The 26,512-nt window shown below is 36.8% G+C and overlaps 1 protein-coding gene across 1 annotated transcript in view; it reads right to left on the bottom strand.

The window, feature by feature from the left end:
* Positions 1 to 13,750: 13,750 nt before the first annotated feature.
* PI15 (peptidase inhibitor 15) overlaps positions 13,751 to 26,512 on the bottom strand; it is a 42,824-nt gene continuing 30,062 nt past the window's right edge. The window contains exons 2-5 of the mRNA XM_019614362.2: positions 23,350 to 23,497; positions 22,724 to 22,856; positions 22,459 to 22,574; positions 13,751 to 19,626 (exon numbers count right to left, since the gene is read on the bottom strand). Of these exons, the coding sequence (XP_019469907.1) occupies positions 19,491 to 19,626; positions 22,459 to 22,574; positions 22,724 to 22,856; positions 23,350 to 23,497 (533 nt within the window). The 3' untranslated portion in view covers positions 13,751 to 19,490. The remainder of the gene's footprint in view (positions 19,627 to 22,458; positions 22,575 to 22,723; positions 22,857 to 23,349; positions 23,498 to 26,512) is intronic.

Genomic DNA, 26,512 nt, shown 5'->3' with positions numbered 1-26,512 from the left:
TTCTACAGTCTACAGCAAATCACCAACACTGGTAAGACAGTAAAAAAGTTGTTCCTGTCGTCCTTCATGCTAGCAAAAACTGTGTTACAAAATTAGAAACTGTAAAATGTACACTTCTCTTTTACTTAAGATCTTGAAAAAAGACAATTTAAAAAAATTCAGGGTCATCCATAATTTCAAATAGAATGCTGCAAAAAATGATTAGATTGTATTTTGTTGTAGAACTGAAAAATATAAAGGACAGTTTTATAGTACTGGACATTGATATAGAGAAATGAAATTCTGATAAAGTACAACATTCCATGAAATGAAAACATTTTTAGAAAAATAAGAAAAAATGTTTCAAAAATTAATTAACTTTGAATTAATCAAAATGTTTTTTTTTCTGCTTCTGACTATACATTTTTTTACATTATATATAAATTTTATTACAGAATAACACATATGAAAAACCTTATGCTTAAATTCCCCAAAATACTTGTGTTCTCTTCAAGGAAGAGAAAAAAAAATAATTGCTACAATATCATTTATTTACATGAATATAAAATTTATGGATAAGAATGCAAATTGTTTGACTTTTTGGGCTCTAGCTTTTGAACTCTTCATGCTCACTGCATCTGTCAGAAGAATCACCTGAGATCTCACAGAGGGCCATCAGGCAAATTGTTAAAAAGCACTGACAAGAAAGAGCCAGCTGGAGTCCTAAGGTTCTGTAACAGCTCTTTAATATTCTGCCATATTAATACAATTCCTAGGTTTTATCTGGGAGGCATTCTACTTACAGACATTCCACTTACAGGTTTCATTCAAACTGTTCTTTTGTAGGATTTTGTAATATCTGATTATAAGAGATATTAATAAACAATGAGAGGAAATATACACTGGTGAAAATTGTAGGTTACACAACTAGAATGACAAAACTGGAAGAAATACAATCATTATCACTCCAGGAGCAGCATAAAATGAGCTACATTGCACAGCTCCAGTACTTTATGCTGTTAGTCCAACACAAATATTACACAATTAAACAGCAATAAAAACATATATATTTTGGCTAATACAGCTTCTGAAAAAGATTCTTATATTGTCTGACTTGCTGTGATGACAGCTGCAGTACTGTATCTCATGAATTTACACACAGTTCTCTAGAACACATTGTTTAAAGGAAGAATAGTGGGTGGTGAAATTATCTTTGGTGAGTCATGTTGGTTTTCACGTGATCTTCAAGATATTTACTTACTTGTACCTCACTACATAGACAGACAACAAGAAGGTTCATTATATAGTGAAACCATAGTTCAGGCCCTTGGTAGATTTTTTTTTCTTCTCATTTCAACATTTTCACCTCATATGAATGTGATATACTCCCTCTGCTAAAAGCTCCCATGGTTGGACTGATGTTAGCATGAGACCATGAGACCACAGAAAAACAGACAAAGTCAGCACAAATCTTTCAAATCAAAGCCATTTAATAATGAAGTCATTTGTTTAGAAGCAATATATGTAGAAAATAATCTGAGCTACACAGACTTTAATTACATTTGTTTCAAATGTGCTCATTTGAAATGTGATGGCTCTTTCTTTGTCATCACTGTAGTTCCCCAAAACATTTAAGCTTGTGTTTGACTGAATTCAGTTTTCACTTCTTTACAGGGATAAACTCTTCCCTTTCTAAATACAATTCCTTTTGTCTGTATGAAATTCACCATATTTTTTTCATTGTGTTTTCAAAGGAATATAGACAGTGGAGGGAAGTTTATACATGGCGGATTGTAGCTGGATGTTACTGTAGCACCAATGGCAACACAATCAAATTCTTCCCTCTGTTTTAAACAGTGGTCCTCAGTAGGGTCAAAATATAAAAACTTAAACTTAGCCCATATTTTGCTTTTCAAAATAAGAATTGATTGATTGAATTAGTGGCTGAGTGAGTTAATTAATCATCCCCTTAAGTCAATCTCTATGAGCAGCAAATGCTGTGATTCATAACCAGTAACGAACACAATCTGGAAGTCAATCCTGTCTGCCATTCACATTTTCTGAACACTAAATATAATGAGGCTCTTTCTCCCACTGAGGCCAATGGGACAAAGCCCCTTCCAGGCTGATTGTCAGCCCCTGAGACTTTGCTGAGTCAATGAGTATCCTTAACTACCAGAAACAGATGATGGCTCCATATTCTGCAGTAGGGTAGTGAGAAGATGAGGAATCAGAAAGGAAGAGAAACTATCTGGATCCATTTTTTTTCTCTTCTACAGGTATGGAAACTGGAACCCTCAACAAAAGGAAAGGAGCAGAGCTCAGTGGTATAAAACTGATGTGAGAATGGAAACCAGCTGGCCAAGCTAGCATGTCTCTAACTAAAACAAAAACTTAAAATGAGAATGCTAAAATTCTCCAAAATGCATTTTAACAGAAACTAGCTTTAGGGGAAGGAAGAAAGCCAACTGCTTAGGAAAGAGGAGAGATGTCTTAAATATGAAATAAAGAAGCAGTGCCTGTGATACGTCGTGGACACTGAAGGAAGAAGAAACCAAGCCTTAGCCTTTCAACCTTTTAATGAGGTGGATATTTCAGTGTAGCACTGGCTTCATTTGTACCCTTATTTTTCTTAACTTGCTCAGTCAAAATTGCTATCAGAAAAGATCCATTAGATCATTAAGCTGTTTCCCTATCAAGGGCAGGAATGATCTCACCAATGTATTGCTTATTTCTTCTTCAGTGCTGCCTTGTGCTTCATATGGCTGACTTGTACCCTCTCTGCATTTAGAAAAAAATGATGTGTATTGGAACTACTCTGCTGCACTCTTCTTCTATAAACTTTGGCTTCTAAGACCATTTTCTTTTAAAACAGGGATAAAATGAATCTTCTGGCCCCTGATTAGAGGGCTGAATGTTTTTCAAAATGAAAAGTTGAAATAACAGTGCTAATGATAGAGTGATACCGAATGTGGGAGAAAGGTTATTTTGGTATGTAGAAGGGGCTATAGAATTATAAGTTACAGGGATTAAAAATGATTTTACCAAAAATGGATTATCATTGCCAGCAAATAATCTGAACTAGAGAATTCTTTTAACTGTCACTTCAGTTAAATCTAATAGGCATGTTTCTATCAACTTTATTCTGCCTTCTACCTTGTATGCAATTCCTTTTCCTCTCACTTTCTCTGATTTCTGCCTTCTCTTGGCTTCTAGGCTCTATGCCTGCTTTGAACTCACCCTGCTTTGTTGAGCAAATCCTGCAGCTGTATCTTTACTTCTTGTTCCTCCTTATTCTTACTGATCTAGCAGATTCATTTTTATGAAAAATCTTTAAGCAAATGTATCTACATGCAAACAATTCCTAAATTGAAATATTGAGTTCTTCCACAAATTCTAATCTCTAGATCCAGTCATATTTATGCATTTCCTTTGTGTTTAACATCACCTTCTGATTCAGGCAGCAAGTGATAGAAATCTCAGGAAATAAGTAAATAAATACAGTAGGATCGCACTTTCTACTTTTTAGGATGTAAAGATTTTAGGTGCACAGTTTGGATGTATGCATGTTTTAACTTTCACAACGTAAGGAGAAACTACTTCTTGAAGGAAGTGGCAGACGTATTTTTAATCACCTGAGCATGTGCAGTCTGAGAACAAATTCAAGAAAGTATATTCCTTTCAATAACTTAACTGATTTCTCGTCTCAAAAATGTCTCAAAAAGACATTTCTATCAAAGTGAAGGAGAATGAAACTATTCAGGAAAATGTGGACCCGCAGGCTATTTGGTATAGATCTGTCTATTTATTTTCAGTGGACCTTGTCAAGTATGAGACTGGCCAGATGCTAAGATGTGTAATCTCTTTTCATCTATGTATGCTATTTATCCAGCTGTATTTAAGCAATCATTTTCTTTATGAACATGCAGCTTGTCTAAGTGTTTGAGCTGCTAATATTGCCATTAAGCTTTTGACTACTTGCAGTCATCTCACCTCCTAAGTCAAAGTGAAATGACAGATACAGACTTGACTTTTTAGTGGAACAAATGTAACATCCAATGGCTATGTCTATAATTAACAGAGGGAGGGAACACATGGCAGACAAGTTTGGAGCCCATTCTTCCAGCACATCTGAGCACAACTCAGCCTCCAAGTGTTTCTTTCTTCAATATCTCCCTTAACAAAACTGGTTCCTCAGGGTTTAGTCTCTGACTTCTTGTAGCTGTAGCTTCTCTTGTTGCAGGTACAGTACAGTTTTATAGAGACAGAAGAGCCCGGTACCAGGAGCAAAAGAGTATCATGATTTTTCTGGTGGACCTTAAGACATAAGAAGCACAAATGCTGCTTTGTGAGGCCCCTGTTCTACCACATTTTCAACAAAGGAGTTGTGTAGTAGACTCAAAATGTTAGAAGGATATTGTGGAAAAGCTATCACATAGATACACAGTAGAAGAACTGTAGGCATGCTCTGGATCTCCTCGTATTTTAGAGTGCTTCTTTAAAGTTGTGATTTTATCCATTTGTGTTCACCCTTCTGATCAGCTCTTCACACCTAGCCATGGTGTGGGACAGCAGGAAAGAGAGCAATGTGCAGTGCTTCTTCCGGAATATACAGAGCTGAACCACCTCCCATCACAGTCACTGGCAGACTTTGCTGTCTGGGCTGGTGCCAAATCAGATCAATGGAGTTGTGACTCACTGAAAGCTCTTTGATTTAAGGGATAGGATGGAACAAGAAATAACGTCTCTGGTTATAATAACAACTGCATGAACAAGAGAAAGCTTATATAAGTCACAAGGAATGAAAATTCATCTTTAAACTGCAGGAAAACTAAGACTATCTTATTGTACTAATAGCTTTAGCAACAACAGTTACAACATTTAAACTTAGATTTTATGGTAGGTTTTTATATGATGACAGGTTTTTTCTCCCCTCTGAGCTCTCTTCATAGGCTTGCAGCTATCTTGGCTCAATAGGTGCAAGCAGTTGCAGCGGAATGAATATTAGTTCTTTCAATGTATAGGTTATACTTAGGTACACATAGACTGAAAAAAATGGAGGTTTTTTTCAGACTTTGCCTCCATGTGGCATCACTTACACAAACAGTTCTTCAAATATAGCTTGCAGAGTACTCACTGGTGATCCATGAAGAGGCAGTCAGCTGAAATTGCATTGAGTGCTTTTCTAATGCTCCTTCTCAAGTCAAGCAAATTACAGAATCACAGAATCGCAGGGGATGGAAGGGACCTCAAGAGATCTCAAGTCCAACCCCCCTGCTAAAGCAGGTACTCTACAATAGGTTGCAAAGGTGGACATCCAGACAAGGCTTGAATATCTCCATGGAAGGAGACACCACAACCCCTCTGGGCAACCTGCAGGAATGTTACAAATTTCTGAATGCATTGGTAAAAAATCTGTCTGGCATATCCTGAAAGCTAGCAGCTGATCCCCCTTAACTATGTGGAAAGCATGGGGTGCAGAGCAATAAGAAATTTTAATTTTTGTATTCTTTTTTAAAACATGACAAGGAGTCAATACAAAAACAAATCACAGTAATGCACAATTATTCCAACCCTGGTTTGTGCACAGTCAGCATGCTGAGATATTCCAAGCCAAGGGGATTTTTTCCTTGCATTTAAAGAAAGATTTATTCATAAGGGTGAAGAGGGCAAATTCCCAACATTTCAGCCCTCAGCTGGCTTTTGTCAAGGGTTTCTAATGCACACACATGGTGAGGCTTGGCTAAGGCACAGGGGAAAAAAGTTACGATGTAAATTCTATGGATTGATATATGCTCTCTGTAGTAATGTTAAGACTTGCCAAACTTTTCATGGATAAGGAATGTGAAAGCTTAGGAATATGTGCTGATCTGCATATACTTTTACACGCACAGATAAATAGCACAGTCTGTGTTTTGCCACCATGACTTTACCACTGTATTATCTTACTCTGCCCTTAATTCCATTGAATTCAGCCAGTAACCCTTTCAACTACACAACTGAAATAAAAGTGACAAAATCTGGCCTTCGGTAGGGAGCTCAATTCCCCCACCTATCTAGAATAAGATCCATGCTTTTCTGACAACATATTTCTTCATTTTAAATTTCAAAACACCCAAGAGAACATACTTTTTAGTTTAACATGTTTGGGTTTATTTCCACTTCTGTTTTTGAAACTATCTGTATGAACAAGTAAGCTAAAAACAGATTTCAGAGCAAACTTCTGCTTTGTTCTTTTGAGGGTTCACTCAGCATATGTAATGGTTAACGAGAGAACATGTAATCCCTCCTCTCAGGTTCTTCCTCAGTGGTTGGTGAGTTCTAGTCCATGTTCCCAGGACCATTGCATTTTACTTTCTGTGTTTAAGCTAAAATCACTGTCTAGAGTAGCCACCATCCTGAGAGCCGGGGTTGAGATTTGTTGCTCCTCTTGTTAAGTGTCCAAAACACACAGGGAGACTGCATTCGTTTTCCTTTGGTCCTCTTGCATGAATCTTGCATACCTGGCTGCTCAGCAGTAGTTTCTCATTACCTGCCTCCCTGTCTATTTTTAACAAAGCTGTTCTCCCCATGTCAACTCCGTTGTCTGGAAGTCTACTGAAAGTGTTAGAGAGGAATTTAATCTTCTAATTGAGAAATAAACTAAGACAACTGCTTCCTGTGTCAACTGACTAACAAATAAACAATATATAAAAGAACTAGCTATCTACTGATTCAGCATTAGATGGTTTAGCCAACTAATTAGCCACTTAGCCTCCATTCTTCTTCCCTGGCAGCAGAACTAGTAGAGTCTTCTGAACCATCTTTTATTTTCATGGGAAGAAGGCTCCAGCCCTTCATGCTTGGGATGGCAAAATTCAGTTTTACTTTCACCTTTGAAAAGAGATGAACAAGATGTGCTTATGCACTAACAGGCATCATTCTCAGGAAGACTGAACTGTCTACTACTTTGTTGCACTTAGGAATTTAAATTCCATATAAGCAGACCTTCAAATAATGAAGTGACTTTTGGGGTTCTCTCCTTTTTTATCTATGTGGTTTTCCACATGGTGCATGGACAGTTATTTTAAAATTGTCTCTCTTTGTAAAGATGAATAACATTTTCATTAACGTATTCACAAAGGATCTTGAAAATACATGGAAATAGCACTTGGAACTACTGGTTAACACATACTGATTAAAAAAAAGATTATTTACACAATAAAATAAAACATAATAGTTTTATATATCAATGTTTTCTGAATTGAGCAAAGCTCAAAAAATTGTTTTAAAATTGACAGGATTATCGTAAGAAGAGCTGATGTGGAGGAAAATGTTTTACAATAATGATAAGAATTAAAATAAGATTAGAAAAAAATATTAGGCACAAATAAAATAAATGCATACATTTAGATTAGAAAGTAATTTCTGATAACACCAATTAGAAGTAAGAAGTTTTCAGTACACAAGTATTATCATTTATTTTTAGAAAATAACTGCCCTCTATGGAATCAATTTTTCAACTAGATCAAATATTTCACTTATTTCTCTTGGCTCCATCTGTTTGGTAAATTCAGATGTTTTCAGCAGAAATGTGTACATTTGAAGCAAGCTCTACATTATGATGTCTTCATTGTACAAAAGCTCGAATAAACAGCAGATGCTAAAGGAGAAATTTCCAAAGACTCAAAGTTAAAACTGTGTTTTCCATTTGCCTAGTTTGATTCAGCTGGCACTTCGCTCCTTCTGATGTATTCTTCTCTTTTTGTAATCACTCTCTCACTCTTACATGTTCATATGCCTTTTGGAGAACTGGACAGAGGTTGCAGCTTTAAAGTTACTTTTCTCTGAGTGAGATGAAGTAATACTTCTTAGAAAGGTTTGGAAAAGCAGAAGTCCTCAGCTGAGTGAAGGAGAAATTCCAGCAAATGAAAAAAATTTCATTGATTTTAAAAGGGTTGCTGTTTGATTTCATAGCTATAGGTCTGTATATTAGAAAACACACCTAAATGGCAGTGTTTTCCAGGAAAGTACCACTATATGGTAGAGGCTTTGAAGTTATTAACATATAGTGAAAACAATGGTACCAAATGGAAGAAAAAAATCTCTTGAAAGTAGCAAGAATCACAGAATCACAAAATGGTTGAGGTCAAAAAGGACCTCTAGAGGTCATTTGCTTCAAACACCTTTCTCAAACAGAGCCAGGATATCAAAAGATATTTCAATGGCATCAGCATCCATAGAATAAGCAATAAGTTCTAAAAGTGATACAGTGAAAATAGAGATAATGTCTAAGGGCAAATAGGCAACTTTGTTGGAAAAGAGGGAAATTACCTCCATCAAAAGCTATTCTAACCACCATAAAGCTCTCAGAAGGGCCTGAAGAACAGTGTCTTTAAGATAAAAAGAAAATACCTTTTAAGGAGGAATAAAAACTGAAAAGAACCAACAGAAGTGAAAATCAATGGTTACAGATTGCAGCTAAAACATATTTTAACAAGGCAATAATAATTGGATACAAATAGAAGGAAAGAATGTCAAAAATCTTTAATTTTTCCTGAAGCATTCCTCTCAAAATTGCCAGAGAAACAGTGGGTAGTTGAAGATAAGTAAATAAAATTCAGCATAAGATTATTTCTATGAAGGAATACACAAATTACATGCAGGGGTGAATAAATAATGGAAATGATAGAAACTTTAATAGAACATCAGTAAAGAACATCTATGTTTGTATTAGAAGCATGTCAGTCCACTGGTCTTAAGAAGACAGTTTGTGTTCGGAAAAAGGGAAGCAAAACACGTATGGAATTTGACTCTGTTTTCAAAGCACGGAGGACCTTTCAATGCTGTGCATCATCCAGACAGGTTATGTCACATTTGGATATCCTCACAGGTACCTTCACCTTGAGCTGAGTTAACAAAGGTATCTCTTAGGATTACACCAATGGGAAAGATTTGTCCTGCTTATGGCTCTTGAGTTGTAATGAAGTTTGAAAGGTGTTACATTCAGGATTTTTTCTGGAGCTTTATCATACCACTGTCAAGGCTATATTGCTGTGAAAGTTTCATGATATAGTTGTGGAAACAAGTGAAACAGATACCAAAGATGTAGAGATTGCTACATCATCACCAGATCCAGCTGCAAGACCCATTTGGTCTTGTCCAGCAAGGAAGTAATGGTACTCTGTGGTTTCCAAAGATATTTGCTTTTGAGCCACTCTTGGAACATCCCATCCTTACAGCTCACTGAGCTATATGCTGTACCTACATTTTGGTATACAGCTCTCACTGACTGCAAGGATGTTAAAGGAATAGATAAGAGACACACAACGTGCTTACTTTTGCTTTTGATCATTTCTAAAATAATCAAATAGATACGTGAAAGAGGAATATTTTCCACTACCTGCCAGAGGAAAAATCCTTCAGGAGTTTGCTAATGCCAAATATTTTTCCATGTCTGATATATCAGTAAGATTCTGGCATCGCCCATAGGAAAATAGACGACATGTCTGTGCACAATCAACACACCCTTAAGGAGACCATTTCTTCTGTAGACTTCCATCTCAGTTATGTTTGGCACATATGATTTATTTCACTGGAAAATGGAAAATTTCATTTGTATACAGCATAAGAATCGGAATTCACACTTTCTATTGGGAAGGAGTGGAGAAGGTATCTAGAAGTGTATGCAACTATGGAAAGAGCTGGAGATTTTGAGAAAAGGTAAAAACAAACAAACAAACAAAAACCAGTTCCTTGTGATAAAAGCAGTAAACATAAGATAATTTTATATGGCAAGATCATCAGTTAGATCCTGTTAAGTATGAAGAATTTATCAACGTATCTAATCCAAAAAACAAAGAAAAGATTCAGAGACTCCTTGAAGAATGCTGCAGGAAAAAATACGCCAAACTTAAATCCAACCAAAAGCATCAAGCCAAGAGTTCTACAGTGACTGCATGACCACAAGGATATTAAAAGTTTAGAGTTGAAAAAACAGTACTTAAAAAACATAAATACATTTACTCCTACTTGGATATTAACCCATCCCTCTCTGTACTCTGTTCAGCATGTTTGTAAAATGATACAATAAAATCACTAAATTCATCCACCGTGGTGTCTAACAAAGACAAATTTCAATACATTCAGCTATATAGGAGACTGTTAATACAATCTATATTGGAAAAATCTCCTGTCACTGCACAACATCCATACTGGTTGAAACTACTGTCACTCACTGTTGCCAAAGTCTACAGAAAACTGCAAAACAGCACTCTAGGACCAAAAGTGTATGGACTGCAAAATGAGAAAGAAGTCAGAGAGTTTTGGACCTCCAGAGATACATTCATGTTTTTTTGGAACAAAAAAAAATGCTGTGGAACAAGTCTAGTGCTAGATTTTACAGGCAAAATCAAATAATTCTGTCTTGGCTCAGGTGAAAAGAGGATTCAAAATCATGGAGCTAGAGCTCAAGATGAACTCCTACCAAGAGCAAAAAATGATATAAGCACTGCCAAACTGAGGAAATATATTCTCAATTCTTTTTATTCATGATGGATAAATATTCACGTTATTTTCCATTACCTGTTTTCATGAGGTAACTGTAAAGGTCTGCTTATATGTAAAGAGTGCAACTAAGATATAAATCTGTCAGTCAAATAAAAGGGACTATGTTAAAGACATGGGAAAAAAAATAAGTTATTTGTGTTGCTAAAATGAAAGAAAATAAACTGAACAAAAAAATAAAAAAAATATAAAATGAACATCTGTGTGCTTTCATAAGGAAGCTGCCTCTCTCTCCTCAATGCATCTGTCAATTCATGTGCCTAGCATACCACATGAATTACCTGTGCACATATGGAGTTGCCACTCTATAGATACATATTGTCTTGGCATGGCAAACATTTTCTCCAGAAAAAATAAACAAAGCTGAATCCACTAATTTACACGAGTAGATCTTAGACTAACAATAACCGCTGCACAGTGAATGACATAAAGGCAACCCAAGCTCAGGGCAATTACACCATGTGGAACTGCTACCTTCTGACTAAAGTGATGCCCATTCCTCCTGTTAAAATAAAAGTTTAGAGTACCTGGTCTTGTATATGAACTGTGGACTCTACAACTGCTTTTAAATTCCCACATCTGAGATTCCATATCCCAGCTACAATCAGCTTCCATAATATGGGGGAGTCGAATACACATCTGCTCCTCCACACCCTGGTTCCTGTAGGTGGAAAATGAAGGTGTGAAATTGATGGAAACCATGTTTAGAAAACTAGGAGTCCCAGACTTGAGACCTGTAGGATCCTCAGTGGGTAATTTTGTTTCAGTCTCAGACACACATAAAAGGACAACTAGAGAAAATGAAAAGAATGAAATAGATTGATTTACCTTATTATTGTCTTTCTAAAAACTGCAGAACAATTCATAGTTCAAGAGAAAGATACAGATCTATCAGTCTCACCTCAGTGCCTGGGAAGGTTATGGAATGGATAATCTCAGGTCATCATGGACCAACTAAAGGTCAACCAGGGGATCAGGCCCAGTCAGCATGGGTTTATGAATGGTAGATCCTGTCTGACAAACTTGATTTCATTCTATGACAAGGTAACCCACTCAGTGGATGAAGGTAAGGCTGTCAATGCGGTCTACCTGGACTTCAGTAAAGCCTTTGACACTGTTCCCCACAACATTGTTGTGGAGAAGCTGGCTGCCCATGGTTTGGATGGGCGTACGCTCCTCTGGGTGAAACACTGGCTGGATGGCCAGGTCCAAAGAGTTGTGGTCAGTGGAGTTAAATCCAGTTGGCAGCTGGTCATGAGCAGTGTCCCCTAGGGCTCGGTACAGAGGCTGCTTCTATTTAACATCTTTATTTATGATCTTGACAAGGGGATTGAGTGCACCCTCAGTTAATATGCAGATGACACCAAGTTGGGAGGGAGTGTTGATCTGCCTGAGAGGAAAAGGGCACTACAGAAGGACCTGGATAGACTGGATTGATGGGCAAGCTGCATGAGTTTCAGTAGGGCCAAGTGTCGGGTCCTGCATTTTGGTTGCAACAACCCCAGGCAACCCCACAGGTTTGAGGAAAAGTGGCTGGAAAGCTGCCTGATGGAAAGGGACCTTGGTATACTGATGGACAGTTGGCTGAATATGAGCCAGCAGTGTGCCCAGGTGGCCAAGAGGGGCAGTGGCATCCTGGCTTGTATCGGGAATGGTGAGGTGAGCAGGACTAGGGAAGTCATCCTGCTCCTGTACTCGGCATTGGTGAGGCCTCACCTCGAGTACTGTGTTTGGGGCACCTCAGTACAGAAAGGACAATTGAGGTGCTGGAGCAGGTCCAAAGAAGGGCAGCAAGGCTTGTAAAGGGCTTGGAGAATATGCCCTATGAGGAGAGACTGAAGGAACTTGGGCTGTTCAGTCTGGGGAAAAGAGGCTGAGGGGAGACCTTATTGCTCTCTTCCAATACCTGAAAGGTGCTTAAAGCGAGAACGGGGTTGGTCTCTTCTCACTGGTGACAGGTGACAGGACGAAGGGAAATGGCCTCAAGTTGCACCAGATTGGATATCAGGAAAAACTTCTTTACAGAAAGGGTTGTTAAACACTGGAGTAAGATCTCCAGGGAGATGGTTGAGTCACCATCCCTGGATGTGTTTAAAAGCTATTTGTATGTGGTGCTCAGGGACACGATTTAGTGGAAGGATGTTAGGGTAGTATGGTTAGGTCATGGTTGAACTCAACGATCTTTAAGGTCTTTTCCAACCTGAGTGATTCTATGATTTTATGATTCTATGATTCTAAGATGAAAGAGAAGCAAGATAGAAGGAGAGGACAAGAAATCAAATCAAGTCTATCCAAAAGTAAGCAGCTCTACAAAAGCACCATTTTTTTTTGTTGTTGTTCAAATGGGGTCAGATGAGGAAGAGATGAACAACAACAATGAATATTGTTGGCGATCTACTTACATTTGACATAATCCCATTACAATTGACTAGAAAGTTAAAGCAAAAGCTCTGCGTACTAGTAAGCAAAATCAGGATTTCATTTATTATTATCCCATGGGCAGGCAGATGTTCAGCCACTCCCAGGTAATCAGGGCTCATCACACCTAGTTGTTTCTTGGGAAGACAAATGTCATCACTCTGAACATCTTCCCCCTTCTCCCTCTTTACTCCAGCTTTCATTGCTGAGCATGATACCATGCGGTATGGAATATCTCTTTCACCAGTTTGGGCCAACTGTTCTGGTTCTGTCCCCTCTCAGCTCCTTGTGCACCCCCAGCTCTTTGCTGGCAGGGCAATTACCAGAAGTAGAAAAGTCCTTGAGTCTGTGCAAGCACCGTTCTGCAACAACTAAATCATCAGTGTGCTATCACGGCTATCCTCATCATAAATCCAAAATATTTTGCCATGCCATCTATTATGAAGAAAATTAACTGTATCCAAACCAAAACTTGGACACTGCCTTTGAACTGGATTCTGATTTGTCACCTTAGCCTGAAGCACATGAGAAATCATCCCCTGACCACAAACTCTAGTGTGTAGTTCAGACTTTCAATGCTGCCTATTAAATGTCAACATTTTGGAGACTAAAAGACAGATTTAAAGTATGTGTCAGAGCTCAAGTGTATGTGTGCATACACACATATAAATGTACTCAAACTGAATTTAAACACAGTTCAGATGCGTCTTTTACCAGCTCCCTGAAAACTTATCTTCTCCAGGGAGGAAATCAACAAAAGAAACAACAAAAGATGTCTCCAAAAAACATTAAGTGTAAATACTAATCATTTTACTTATTTATTTAAATGAATAGATGTTACAAAATAGAACAAAATGATGTACATTTCTTTATAGTTTCATAGCATCAAAAATTGAAACAGGGATACAAATTTATATCTCAGATATAACGTATATAGCATTTTATGACAGTATGAAAAAAATATTATACTGATACATTCACTGTAAGATGTGTAACAAAACAAGCTTTCTTCTCTGAAAAACCAGATGCAATCCCACCCACTCAATAATAATAATAAAAAAATCTAAACAAGAAATTATGACAATATATAATTAGAGGGAGAAAAGGACATTTTACTGTATAAATACCTAACATGTTTTTGGCTTGGGTTCACATAGAGAGCATAGAAATGTCATCATTTTCAAATCCTCAGCATTTCCACTCTTCAGAAAAATCTTCCGTCCTTATTGCAGAAGTAGAAAAGCAACTGTAAATGGTTTGTTTGTTAAATGAACCCTGCCTTTAAGCACCATTTTGATTTCTTAAGAGCACCCTATGTGAAACAAGATGTTTAACTCCTCAGAGTTATTAGATTCCAATATTACCATTCACTCTTAAGGAACAGGTTTTTTACTATCATCTAAGATGATTCCTAACTTACATGATGACGTACTGAAGCTATGATGAGTTTGCAGCATGATAAACAGCTGAGTCCTTCAAAGGATTGCTGCTGTGTGCTAAACATATACCATAATAAGAGACGTTCCCTCTCTTCTCCTGCTGCTCAAAATATCCCAAGAATAATTTATATGGATTGTCATTACAAGGGATTTTAAAAGAATTTTCTGCCTAATGGTCAAATGATAAGATTGCAAACGATTAAAGTATAGTAAAATCTCTTTCACTCTGAATTGACTCTCTTGGCAGCAGAAGATAATAGTGAACCACTGCAAAAATCTCAGTCTGGTATTCTCACACTTCGCAATCAGATGAGCGCAAAAGAATGGGGTAACTATTAAATTTTATACCTAATTTTAAAATGCATTCCCTTGTAATATGAACAAAAGCTCCTTCTTGAACAGAAAGTAAGTATATCTGAGAGAAACTCAGTAACTGAATGTCACACAGCAAGAAAATCTTGAAATTACCATTAGTAATGATTCTTTTCTTCTGTCTTGAATCAAGTAGATGGAATGTTCTTATGTTTTCTTGCTTCTTGCTTTATTTTCCAGTGAAACAAAGCAGTTTGAGAAGTCTGTGGTTATTTCAGATCACTACTGACAGAGCTTTAATGTTCCCCTTATTAATCCAAATGAGAAAGTTTGTGTTCTTTGTGATCATCAAACCAACTGTGGTCTAACAGAAAGAGCACAAGAATTCTCTATTTTGCATCATTCTAAAAAGCACGTTAGAATACTGTGTGCTCAAATTCTATGAGATCATTTCATTCTTGAAGAGAAAGTCAAGTGTCTTTTTTTTTCTTGAAAATTTAACGAGGGAAAAAAATGTCAACTATAATTTGGAACTTTTATTAAGGATCACTAGAATTTAGTATCTGAGTAAGGCTGCTTCCCACCCTCTACATTTTCTGGACTGTGTCTGAAGTAGTGCAGCTAAAAATTTGTCAGACATCTGAATAGCTCTATCTTACCTCATACTCTTAGAACATTGTATGGTATGTAAGCAAAAGCCAATGCAATTTTGATTCACTACTGTATTTACAAATGACATAAAGAAGAGAACTGGAGAATTTATATGATGGACCTCTTTTTTCAAAGCAAATGGACAAAGTCACACATCTTTAAAATCAAGATCATAAACTTAAAAAGGAAAGCAACAATCAAACAAAATGTATATGATTGTTTTTTTAAAAAGCCTAAACCTTTTTGGAGTAAGACAAAATCAAATATATATGAGCATTCTAAACCACAAGAGGGCATTCATGCTTGTAAATGGAACCCTGAAGGTAATATATAAATACATACATTTACTTGTTTATCCCTCTATCTACACATTTGGTATAAATATATTTATGATTTCTGTTAGATTCTAATTGTTGTATAGAGCACTTTTTCTCTGGGGAAGTTTCCTCTTTCAGATTGCTGTGGTTTATCCCAGTGTTTGTAAGTTATAGCTCTTGTAGACTCATTTTGCTATTTGCAGATAGAATCAGATTTTCTCACTCTTGCATGTTATATCAAGCCTCCCATAGTCTTCACTGAGACCTGATCCAGCTCATCTCAAATTCAGAGGGGAACAAACTGATCTCAGAGAAGAGGAACACACAGCTTCTCAAGACCAAGTGTACAAGGTCAAGCTTGAATTTTCTGAAGACATTAATTACCCCAGAGAAAGGAGTTGGGATCACTCAAATCTTCCCAGCATCATTCTAAAATTGTGGCTGTCAGAGGTCTTACTCTACATTTTTTCCCTCAGGCACCTCATTGTGATGAGAAGAGGATTGTGTTTGTTTTGGTTTTTGAACAGGAATACATTTCCCTCTCTGATGCTTATAAAATCCTCATTAGAACCTGAAACAACCATAGAAAGGAACTTTGAAAGCAAATCCATCCCAGTGGTTAATTAAATGCTTAGTGGGAAAAGATCTCAAAAACACTGGAGTGTATATGGTAATATTAGAAATAAATCTACTTTTCCACAAAAATAATGTATTACTTCAGCACCAGAATACATAGGTTAGCACCAAAAGGTATCAATTGCTACCCATCATCTCAGATGTTTAAATGAGGCAAAAAATATCACAAGGAATATCATTATATAAAAAGCTGCACTCAGTAGTTCATGATATCCACTACCCCATTTTTACTCTTCTACCTCTCACAGTATTTTGAGAACAAATATTTTAACCTTATTCTAGTTTGTGTATACTTTCATAATGTTGTATTTAGAACAGAACAAAAGTCTGAGCTAATTTCTCCAACGTCCAGACTGTTTTTAAAGGCACACTACTCTGCTTGGAAGAAGTGCAAATATGCTGTGAGAATAGCAAATGGGGTTAGTTTGCCTCAGTGTAACCTTGAACTCAACTAGAGCTTTCCTCAATTCATATAATAGCAGAAGCACTGCTGAAGACATCTGAAATCTTAGCACATTTCAGTACTTTTTTTTCCCAGCTCCACTTTGTGCCAGGTAGTCAGTCAGGCAACCCTGATGCTGGCAATCAAAGTAGATCTTTCCTGACATTGTCATTATCCAACCCAAGACAAAGATACAATAGAAACTGGGGAGGTTCAGCTAGGCAATACAGAAAGGCTTTCTGTAAACTACTTATGAAAGTACTTATGAAGTGGAAGGACAAATCTTGCACCATAATAAAATGCCTGATTCACTGCAGTCATCTCCATTCAAAATATTCAGTTTGAGTGCTAGTGGCTGGTTTTTATCAGGAGCTGCTCGTATGAAATAGCTTATATCCAGGTCATTTTTTGCTGCTGACAATTACAGTGTGAGTAGTTAATTCCTAGCACCATTATGGGATGTTGTGGAAAACCTGCATACCTGTTTGTTAAAAGCAAAGTTTTCTATATCCACAAAAAACAAAATATTTCACAAAATTAAGGTATTTGTAGCAACTTAAAAAGTAACAGATACAATAACATATATACCCGTTATAATAATTTCAGCTGAATTACTGAATTATAAATTAATTTACAATGTCTAGTCCTGTTTGGAAAATGTACCATATAACATACAAGTTGCAAGTTCCAAAGTGCATAGTCATTTGTCAATAGACCTTCTGCTATAGGTTCCATGGTGTAACCTGAACTTTTTCTTATGCTCTGCTTCCTGTCTTGTATTTTTTACATGAAAATGTCCAAGTGCGCTGTTTTAGCTGTGCTGTCTTTACTTCTTGAGAAGAGTTCTAATTTGAAAAAAAATGTATCTGTCCCATGCATCTTTGTCAAATACTGTGCTAGCTGCGGGCTGGTGACTCATCTAGTAGTTTTGTCTCATAAAGTTATTTCTGTATGTACATAAGTGAGTATACTTAAGCACATGTGTAAATGGTTATATGTCACTTCCAAAACAGAATTTTACTCAAAGCATTTGACTGATCTCACACTTCTGAACCCAGAATCCCTTGAAACCAGAAGGAAAACAATATATATTATAATTGTGTGGATAAAGGTAGAATATTACAAGTGTTGTTCTTTCAAAACATGGATGCCCTTTAAGACAATGTACTTCTCTAGTTATTTTCCGATCACATGGAGGAATATAATTAATCAGAAATATCTGAACACTCGCAGATCAGTTGCTGATATTCTCTGAGGAATCAGACTAAGGACAAATGAAGAGGGGCTGTTATATTTAGCAAGCTGTACAGTTCAGTCCCTCCACATGTGTCTAGATGCAGAAAAAAATAGCTAATGTGAACAATTCCAACTTTTTTGCATAGCACCACCATGGTACTTCATTGGATGACAGACTGTCTCAGACAAACATCCTCAAAAGGATTTTAATATAAAGACAAAACTCTAGGCTATTTCAATAGTGTAATAGTTGTGGTAGACACTGGATTTCTTTCTTTCTATGATCTGGTTTTGAAGAAAACTAATTGTGCAATATCCTAGCTTGAAATGTAATCTCTGAGTATATACTATGCATTCAGTTCAGATTTTGATAGGAAAGATATGAATAATTTATCTTTTAATAATTCATACAGACACTTTCAGGAAATAGTGAAATATATTTTAAAGGACATTGTTGATTTCTTTAGAAATTTGGAATCTTCACTGCTAATCTGTATGAAGAAATAAGGTGTTAAAGTTGCCTGATGAATTTTTAATATTTTGCTTGGAAATGCTCTTACCTAATTTAGGTCCGAATTCTTGAAAATTTTGAGTGGATAAGTCAGGGGAACAGCAGATATACTGGTAAGATAATAGTTTGAAAGATGTCGTATGTATACCAGGTATTGATATGCATTGGTTTGTAGCAATTAATTTCTTTACTTCCAGAACAGGAAAAAATATACTGTGACAAAGCACATTTATACCTCCATGACTGTGTTCAGAAACACAGTAATACAAAGTTTGGCTGTATTGATTACACTAGTATATACAAAATGATGTAGTATTCTACGTACATCAGGTTTTAGGCACATGATTGACAGCCACTGCATCTTGGCCCATATGGTTTCTTATTCTAATTTTTCTGTCTGCACACAGGCATTGTTGATGATAGCAGCAGCCGTGTGCTGAATTCTTGAAACACCATAAAGGAATTCATGTTGTGCATGAGGTAGGTAATATCCTGCAGTTTCTCTTGCAGATATGTTTTCCTCTGCACAGTCCCACTGACGCTGCAGATGAAAGCACAGGTATAAATGGGGGAACCATTGGCAGTGTGAGGAAAAATTATTGCTTTACCTGTATCCGTTTTTAAAGCACAGTATTAAACAATGATCCTTCTCTTTCAAAACATGTAATTTTTAAAAGGACAGCATATTTTAGGTATAAGTTGACAGTACCTTTTCATGTGCTTTTAATAGAACCTTATTTTTCAGGAAGCTACACTTGCTAAAATGAAAATGAGTTTGCTTTTCTATACAGAATGTTGATCTAAAAGGGCTAATGTGAGTCATAAATCCCAAAGAGTTAACAACTAATTACACTATACTTTGGAAGCTAATTATACAAAAGCATACAAAAAGAAAACATTGGAGTATTATTACAATATCTCTCTCTATAAAATATGTGCAAAATTCAATATACAAGCTTCTTGTTACTCATCCAAGTTTTTTTAAAAATAATGTAAACATTAACTTATTTAAACCAATATAAGTAGTTTGATGTTACTCCTGGGAAACAAAGATTGTCAGTACAAGAGCCTCCATAGCTTGGAGGGCAAGCAGAACATGGGACTCCTACTTTATATGGTGCCTCTCCAATCCAGTTTCCCCTGAAAAATAAAATTAGAAAAAGAAAACAGAATACTTAGCATTTTGAGAATGGAGGAAAAAATATTCATTAATGGTATCTTGGTGATTAAGTAATGTTTTTAGTGATATCCCTTAAATTTACCATTACTGAAAACATGCATTAATATATTTCTGGAGGTTACTGGCAAACATCAACCTACTGATTTAAAAAAGACAAGAGGAGTATGACCATATTGTCCCAGACCAGTGATCCATCCCATATCCTTTATATGTCTGCAGTGAATACATGACAAACAAGTGACTTTTGAATCTCCAGGACTGGAATATTCCAGCTATTCAACCAGAAGACTTTGTGGGAAATAAGCAACATTAGCACAGATGGCAACATTTTCCTTGAGAATATTTTGTCTGGCAGTTATCTTAAAAGCTTATTGTTCACAGGTGGAAAGATGAACTGAGTGAATCAGTATCAGGTTTCACTGTCCTGGATCCGCATTGATCTGAGGTTGAATTCACAGTTGGAGACAAAGAGAAGATGAAAAGTATTAACTACCTCAGTGTAATAGAAATAACTTTGTGTGGGCATTTTTAGTGATTTCAGGTATTAATGGGAAGTTAAGGGCTCCCATTTGGTGAATAGAGATGTACTGTTTGTGAGAGAGCCATAGGGAAGAAAGGGTAAAAATGGTAACTGAAAAATCTAGATATGTCTGAAAAACCTATCCAGACTTTTAGGTGCTTATATAAATCTCCAGACTTATAGAGATATGTGCAATGATTGTGACGTCAGCAGAAAGTTAAAATTAGGATTCTGTTTGACTGTTACATCTCACTCAACAGAGATCTTTCCTAGTTTGCATGTGATGTGTTATAGCACTGAGTAATGAAATTATTTATAAAACATTTTCTCATTCTCCACCTCCCAGCCAATAACACTGGATCAAAAGCCCTGGTCTGGTTTGTACCTTGGAAGAAAGCAGGAATCTCTCAAATAATTTGCTCATTCCTACTTCTGTTCCAAATGGGTACAGCAGACTGAGTGCTCAGGAAATACATTTAGTTTGATAACAGATATGAAAATCCAGAAAGAGGTTTTCTGAAAACTGATTTCTATTTCATTTTCTGTACAATGCACACCTGATTTTTATGAGTTCATGTTAGTTAACTAGGTGCAGGGCCTTTGTAAACAATGTAATTATTCTCCTAAACCTTTTTTCTTCTAATTTCAGAAGCATATATATTTTTCAGCAGTATGACTTAGTGTTAGAGAAAATTATTGGAATTCTAAACCCTAAATCTTTGCCAGATTCCAATTCTAGTAACTTAGGAGGCTATAATATTCAGCCTCTTGTTCTTTAGAGAAGCTTCTGATGTATTCAGAGGGACACAGACTTTACTGACTGACAGAGACTTCTGCATGTATTCCCAAGGACGCTAAGTAAATCCACTGTCCTTAAACTAATATTTATTAATTCCTAACAATATAACCTTAAATCAGACAAATTTATTCAGTATCCTTTGCTTTCGACTGTGCATAAAGGTATGAAAATCCTGATCCTACTACCTAAGAAACAAAGGTCTAGTAAGAATTTCCACCAGAGAAAAAGCTAGTAACTCCAGGCTTTTGTTTGCCTTTTGAGAAATATATTGGGATTTTTAGGCTGAGAAGATATAAATAGTAGTTGGCTTTCTTTTACAAACTGTGATTTCATTTTTTCCAGGTTATGGAGCTAAACGTCAGGTTCAGTTTTTTTTCTGCCTGATACCCGTCAAATTCAGTTCTTACCAGCCTTTACTAGTAGATATTAAAGACAAAAGTATGAAGAAATATTAACTTCCAAAATAAAAGGGTGTTGGTTTTTTTGTCATTTTTTTACTAAATCTTAGCTTCTTTCAAGTTGAGAAATCTTTAAAATTTTAAAAGAAATATTTTACACATGTAACAGCTACAATGGCAACATAATTATGCATAAACTTTACCACAAATGGACCTGTGTCTGAATCAAAGTTTTGTAGAAAACGTGCTCAATTAATTATGCTTGGCTTTCTATATGGAACTATGGCTCTACCTAATATTATACAGTCAGAGAAACCAGCCATTTACACTGTCCATAATGCTTTTGAAGAACTGGTCCAAACCAGAGCTCAAGTCAAGGCTCTCCCAGATTCACAATTTATTGGTTCATTTTGCACCTAGACATGAGTTTAAGTTGTTTTCTAGGGGAACACCGGGTGAAAAATCATTTCTATATTTCAGTTTAACATAGGTCACTGCACAGGTGTCTGATATAAGGGCTATCCATCGGTGTCTATGATGCATACTCTAATGGACTCAAATTTGGAAGGCAAGATGGTATTTGCAGACACTGAACTTTGGTAAAAGGACTGCACTGAGCTTAGGTAAAAGGTTTTTATAAGAAATCTATGATAGGTCTGCCCTTAAGCAGCATGGTGATAAGAAAAAATAATCTGTGGGCAACAGTGTTGGTTCAGTCTTATCTACAGTGTAGTAGCTTACCTGAGGAAGTCTAGTTCACCGTGAGTATACATAACAGATTCAAGTAATAAGGAGCTAAAACTAAAGCAGATCCAACACATAGGAGTAGGACAAAGAAATAACAATAGAAAATATCTTTTTCGTTTTGTTCCAAACACATCAAGGGATTTCTTTTTTCTTCTGTATACTGAAGTCAAGCATATGCAATATATTTAGATATGATGTTAGCATGAATGAGCAACATGCAGAAAAAGCACAAATAAAGGTCAAGATGCAGAAAAGGGTGTAAGCATAAGAGAGGATCCAAACATGCAAGCAGTATAAAAATAAACAATATTAAAAGAAAGTAACTCACTTTGGGGCATAGTTGCATACCAAGTAAACAGCTCGTCGCCAAACAGATCCCCAGACGTTCATATTGTGGCATGTGTGGATTGCACAGCCTATACGATTGGAAGTGGCCCAAACCATCTGAATAAATATTCATTATTGGTGAAGTCCAAATTAAAAAGAAATATATTTATATATACACATTTATATGAAAAATAGCTATAAATAAATCACAGAAAAGCACAGCTTTGGGCAGTAGATTTTGAATAGAATAATGCAATGTATATAACCTGTGTGTAATGGGTGCACATGGGTCCATAGCATCGCATGGGGCACCTGGGGTTGCAGTCCTGAGGATAAGGAAAAGCATAATCCTTCACTTCATCGTACCATGGCTTTACCAACTGGAGAATAGATCGATACCTATGTTTGTTTAAAGAAAGAAGGGAATATATCATTTCAGATATTTCACAATTTTCTGCTCATAATTGCTGTGATGCAAGTCACCTAAAAATACATTTCTCAGTACATCATTATGGGCATAGCATTAAGGTTGGATATTGGGAAAAACTTCTCCAAAAGAGTGGTAAGGCACTGGAATGGGATGGGCTGAGTCACCGACCTTGGAGGTGTTTAAGAAACATGTAGATGTGATACTAAGAGACGTGGTTTAGTGGGCAAGATTGGTGGTAGGTGGATGGTTGGACTAGATGATCTTAGAGCTCTTTTCCAACCTTAATGATTCTATAATTTTATCATTCGATTATAAGAAACTACTCAGGTAAAACAAAAATCTTTGTAAACAATAGATGGATATCAGTTATTGCTAGAACACTAAATGTTTCTTACATCAACCTAAGATTTGAATCTCAAAAGCTGTACAAAGACTGACAAAATAACTCTTCTGGAAGCCTACCTTCCAGTTCTCACAGACAGGTTCTGGCCCAAGAATCTCAGTAAGTAGGAAGGTCCATGGTCCCAAATGCACGTAGCAGCCCAAGCCTCTGCAGATTTGGCAAGAGTTTCATCCCAAACCTGACAAAATAAAGCACCATTAGCACAGGGGAAGGGGAGGAAGGGGGGGGGGAGGGGAGAAAAAAAGAAAAAAGGAAAAAAGCAATCATTACAAGAATGTGAGAATATCTTAAGTCACAAATACATATAAAAGATTTATGATTTATTACCAAGCAAAGACCTCTCAAATAGAGACAATCATTGATCAGCAATCAGCACATACAGGCAACAACATCTGCCCCAAATCTGGGCAGAATCCCTGCCCACATCATCAAAGGAAGGCCTATATTCACGACCCTTCTTTGTATCTGGAAAAGCCCTTGAAAAGGCATTCTCCTACCATTTTCCCTTCTATGTTAATGAGATCCATGTGTGGAGAGGAATGAAACACTGGATGCGGCTGAAATGGAAGGCTAAAGCAAAGGAATAAAGTTCACCACCGGTATTACATACCTCGCAAAACCCCGATATTTTTGAAATAAGATTTCAGGAGTAGCCAGAGAGAGTGTGTGTGGTTTTCCTATCTGAGTCAAGAAAAGGGATTCCACAAAAACAAAGAAATGAAAGTTTCCAGGTGTAGAATCAGTTTCACCACCATCTTATACATAGGAGCTGACACTGCTATCTAATTGGGTTAAAAAGATCAGAGGTTTGTAAGAGCTGATTCAGTTTCTCAAGTTCTACTCCAATGGTAAGAACATGATGAGTAAACTTTAACACTCTCTCTTTTGTACACTGATGCTTGCTCACTCACATGCTTAGTTATAATTTGATGCACTGCTGGAGCTTCAGATGAAGAGAATAGTTACACAGTTACACAAGTAGTTACACAAATCCTAGGCTCTGTGTGTTTAAGTGATATCCAAGTAGGCCTTAGATCCTAAAATTAGATATGAATTTTGAAAACTGCATATGAACTGTTTTGGTGTGTGACAGTTTTAGTGAATTGCATATAGAAAGAAAGGAACAAAATGTAGCAAAATGTCTTAACCCACTGCATCTTTTTAAACACAAAGCTAAACTTGTAAATCTTAAGCAGCTACAAAATAAAGACTATGCTCTGTAAGATATGAAATAAAAAGTCAGCAATAAACTTAACAAAGGATCAGGTGTCCCACAACACAAATATTTTCTGTACTATGAGCTAATACAAATTTCCAAAACAATGAACTCATAGTTTTAAGTTCCCAAGACTCCAGAGTGAAAGGACTGATCACAGACTAGGACATGGACTAGGACAGAAATTCATGCCCCTGACTGCTCTTAATTTGTGAAATTTCTCCAAGCAAACAGTAATAAACCTTTTCTAACATAGAATGATTGAGGTATTTCCTGGATTAAAGCTGAAGAAGCACAACAGATATAAATATAAACCCATAATGCAAATGATCTTCCATTCAAGTTGAATCACTTTAATGAAAGTAAGATGGATGGTGTTTAAAGAGAGAAGGTTATCTATACACCTGTTCGTCAAAGGTGCCAGAATGAAGTCAAAGCAGAAATAGACAAAATAGAAGAAAATCAGGAAGAAGCATACTAAAAAGGAACGGTCTTAAGCCAGACAGTCCTTTGACTTCATCTCTGAAAAATGAAGGGAGTTTCTTGGAGGAGTTAGAGATAAGCCTATAACTCAAGAAAAGAAGGCTAAGCTGGAGCGCTAGCATACATGAGGAACCTGGAGTTGCTTTGGCACTGTCAAAAACCTAAAAAATGCTCCAGGGTCCAAGAAGAAGAAAACTGTGTACAGATATTTGTTCTGATTTCTACCCCTGTTATTAAGCCAGTTATCTGAATGCATCCAGTACACAAATAGCCCTTTATAATCTCTGCAGTTTATCAGTGGTATCAAAAGAGGACTGAAAGAGAAGGCAACACCAGGCACCATCATAAAACTGTGCATGGGAAGCACGCCTGGGAGGCCAGGGCCACAGACAGTGCTTGGAGCCTGCCAGGCCTGGGGGAATGGAGAAGCACATGAACCCAGTGTGTGGGTCCAAATACAGCTGCCTGCTGTGCATCCATAAGGGGCAGCTCAGCCAGTATTGTGACACCCCATAAACACCCTCCTTTGCTGGGATTAATCATGCTTCTGGCATGAGTGCTCTCTGCCAGGAGGCTGAACATGAGGTTTGCATACTTGCTCCCAAGTGACCTGGCTGCAGTCCCACAATAATTCAAATGTGTACTGTATTTGCACAAATAGCATCGAGCTCCTGATTTTCACTCAGCATATTTTTGCATACTAAACTGTCTTGCAAAGTAGTGTGTTACTTGTTACAAAGAGCTGTGAAGACTGGATTGAGTTTTCTCCATTAGTGCCCTTTCTAAACTGGGCATGTTTCCCTCTTCACAGTGAGAACATTGTTAGTCCACTTTCTTAAGCTTCATTTTCTGTTTCTCAGGAGTCATTAGCAGCATTAGATTGGGAAAGTAGTAGGGGATTGCTTCAAACACAGTTAAAAAGCATGAGGTTGGCAGGTAAACATTACTGGGTATATAGTTCTCTCTGCTTGCCATTATCTACTCACTCTTGACCACTCTCTGAACATACAAAATTTTTGGCAAAGAAGAGAGAACAAGAGCAAACAACCTCTGAATGAGAGGGAGAGCGAGCATCTGCAGTATCTTTTAATTCCTTCCACTACTTCATTAACAGGTTGATGAAATACCTCTGTATAGAGTCCTCTCCTGCCAGGTAATCATTTGTATTTCATGAGAGAGGGAAGTGCACTTCACCATGATCTTTTTTTTCTAGAAGTAAAGTAATGGTCTCAGTCTGTCTAGGATTAATTCTTGTTCCTCTTCACAAGAGAAGGAAAATAATTAATTTTAGGCTGAAGCAGAAAAAATGATTATCTCAGAATGACCTTAAATGTTCTAAACTGCAAGACGCTGTACTGTCACTGCAGTCTTTCCAAATAAGTTTGATTCTGAGTCAAAACTTGTTTTAATTTTTATCTCAGATCAGTTCCCTGCTTTGGCTATGTAGGAGACCATGGCAAACCGATTTAAGGGTTTATGAACCCATGAGACTTCAGTGCTGTACACACAAACAAAGAAGGAAA

The sequence above is a fragment of the Meleagris gallopavo genome, chromosome 3 (assembly GCF_000146605.3).
Source record: "Meleagris gallopavo isolate NT-WF06-2002-E0010 breed Aviagen turkey brand Nicholas breeding stock chromosome 3, Turkey_5.1, whole genome shotgun sequence".
Lineage (NCBI taxonomy): Eukaryota > Metazoa > Chordata > Aves > Galliformes > Phasianidae > Meleagris > Meleagris gallopavo.
The sequence above is the reverse complement of the archived record's forward strand: the minus strand, read 5'-3'. Positions and strand labels throughout refer to the sequence as shown.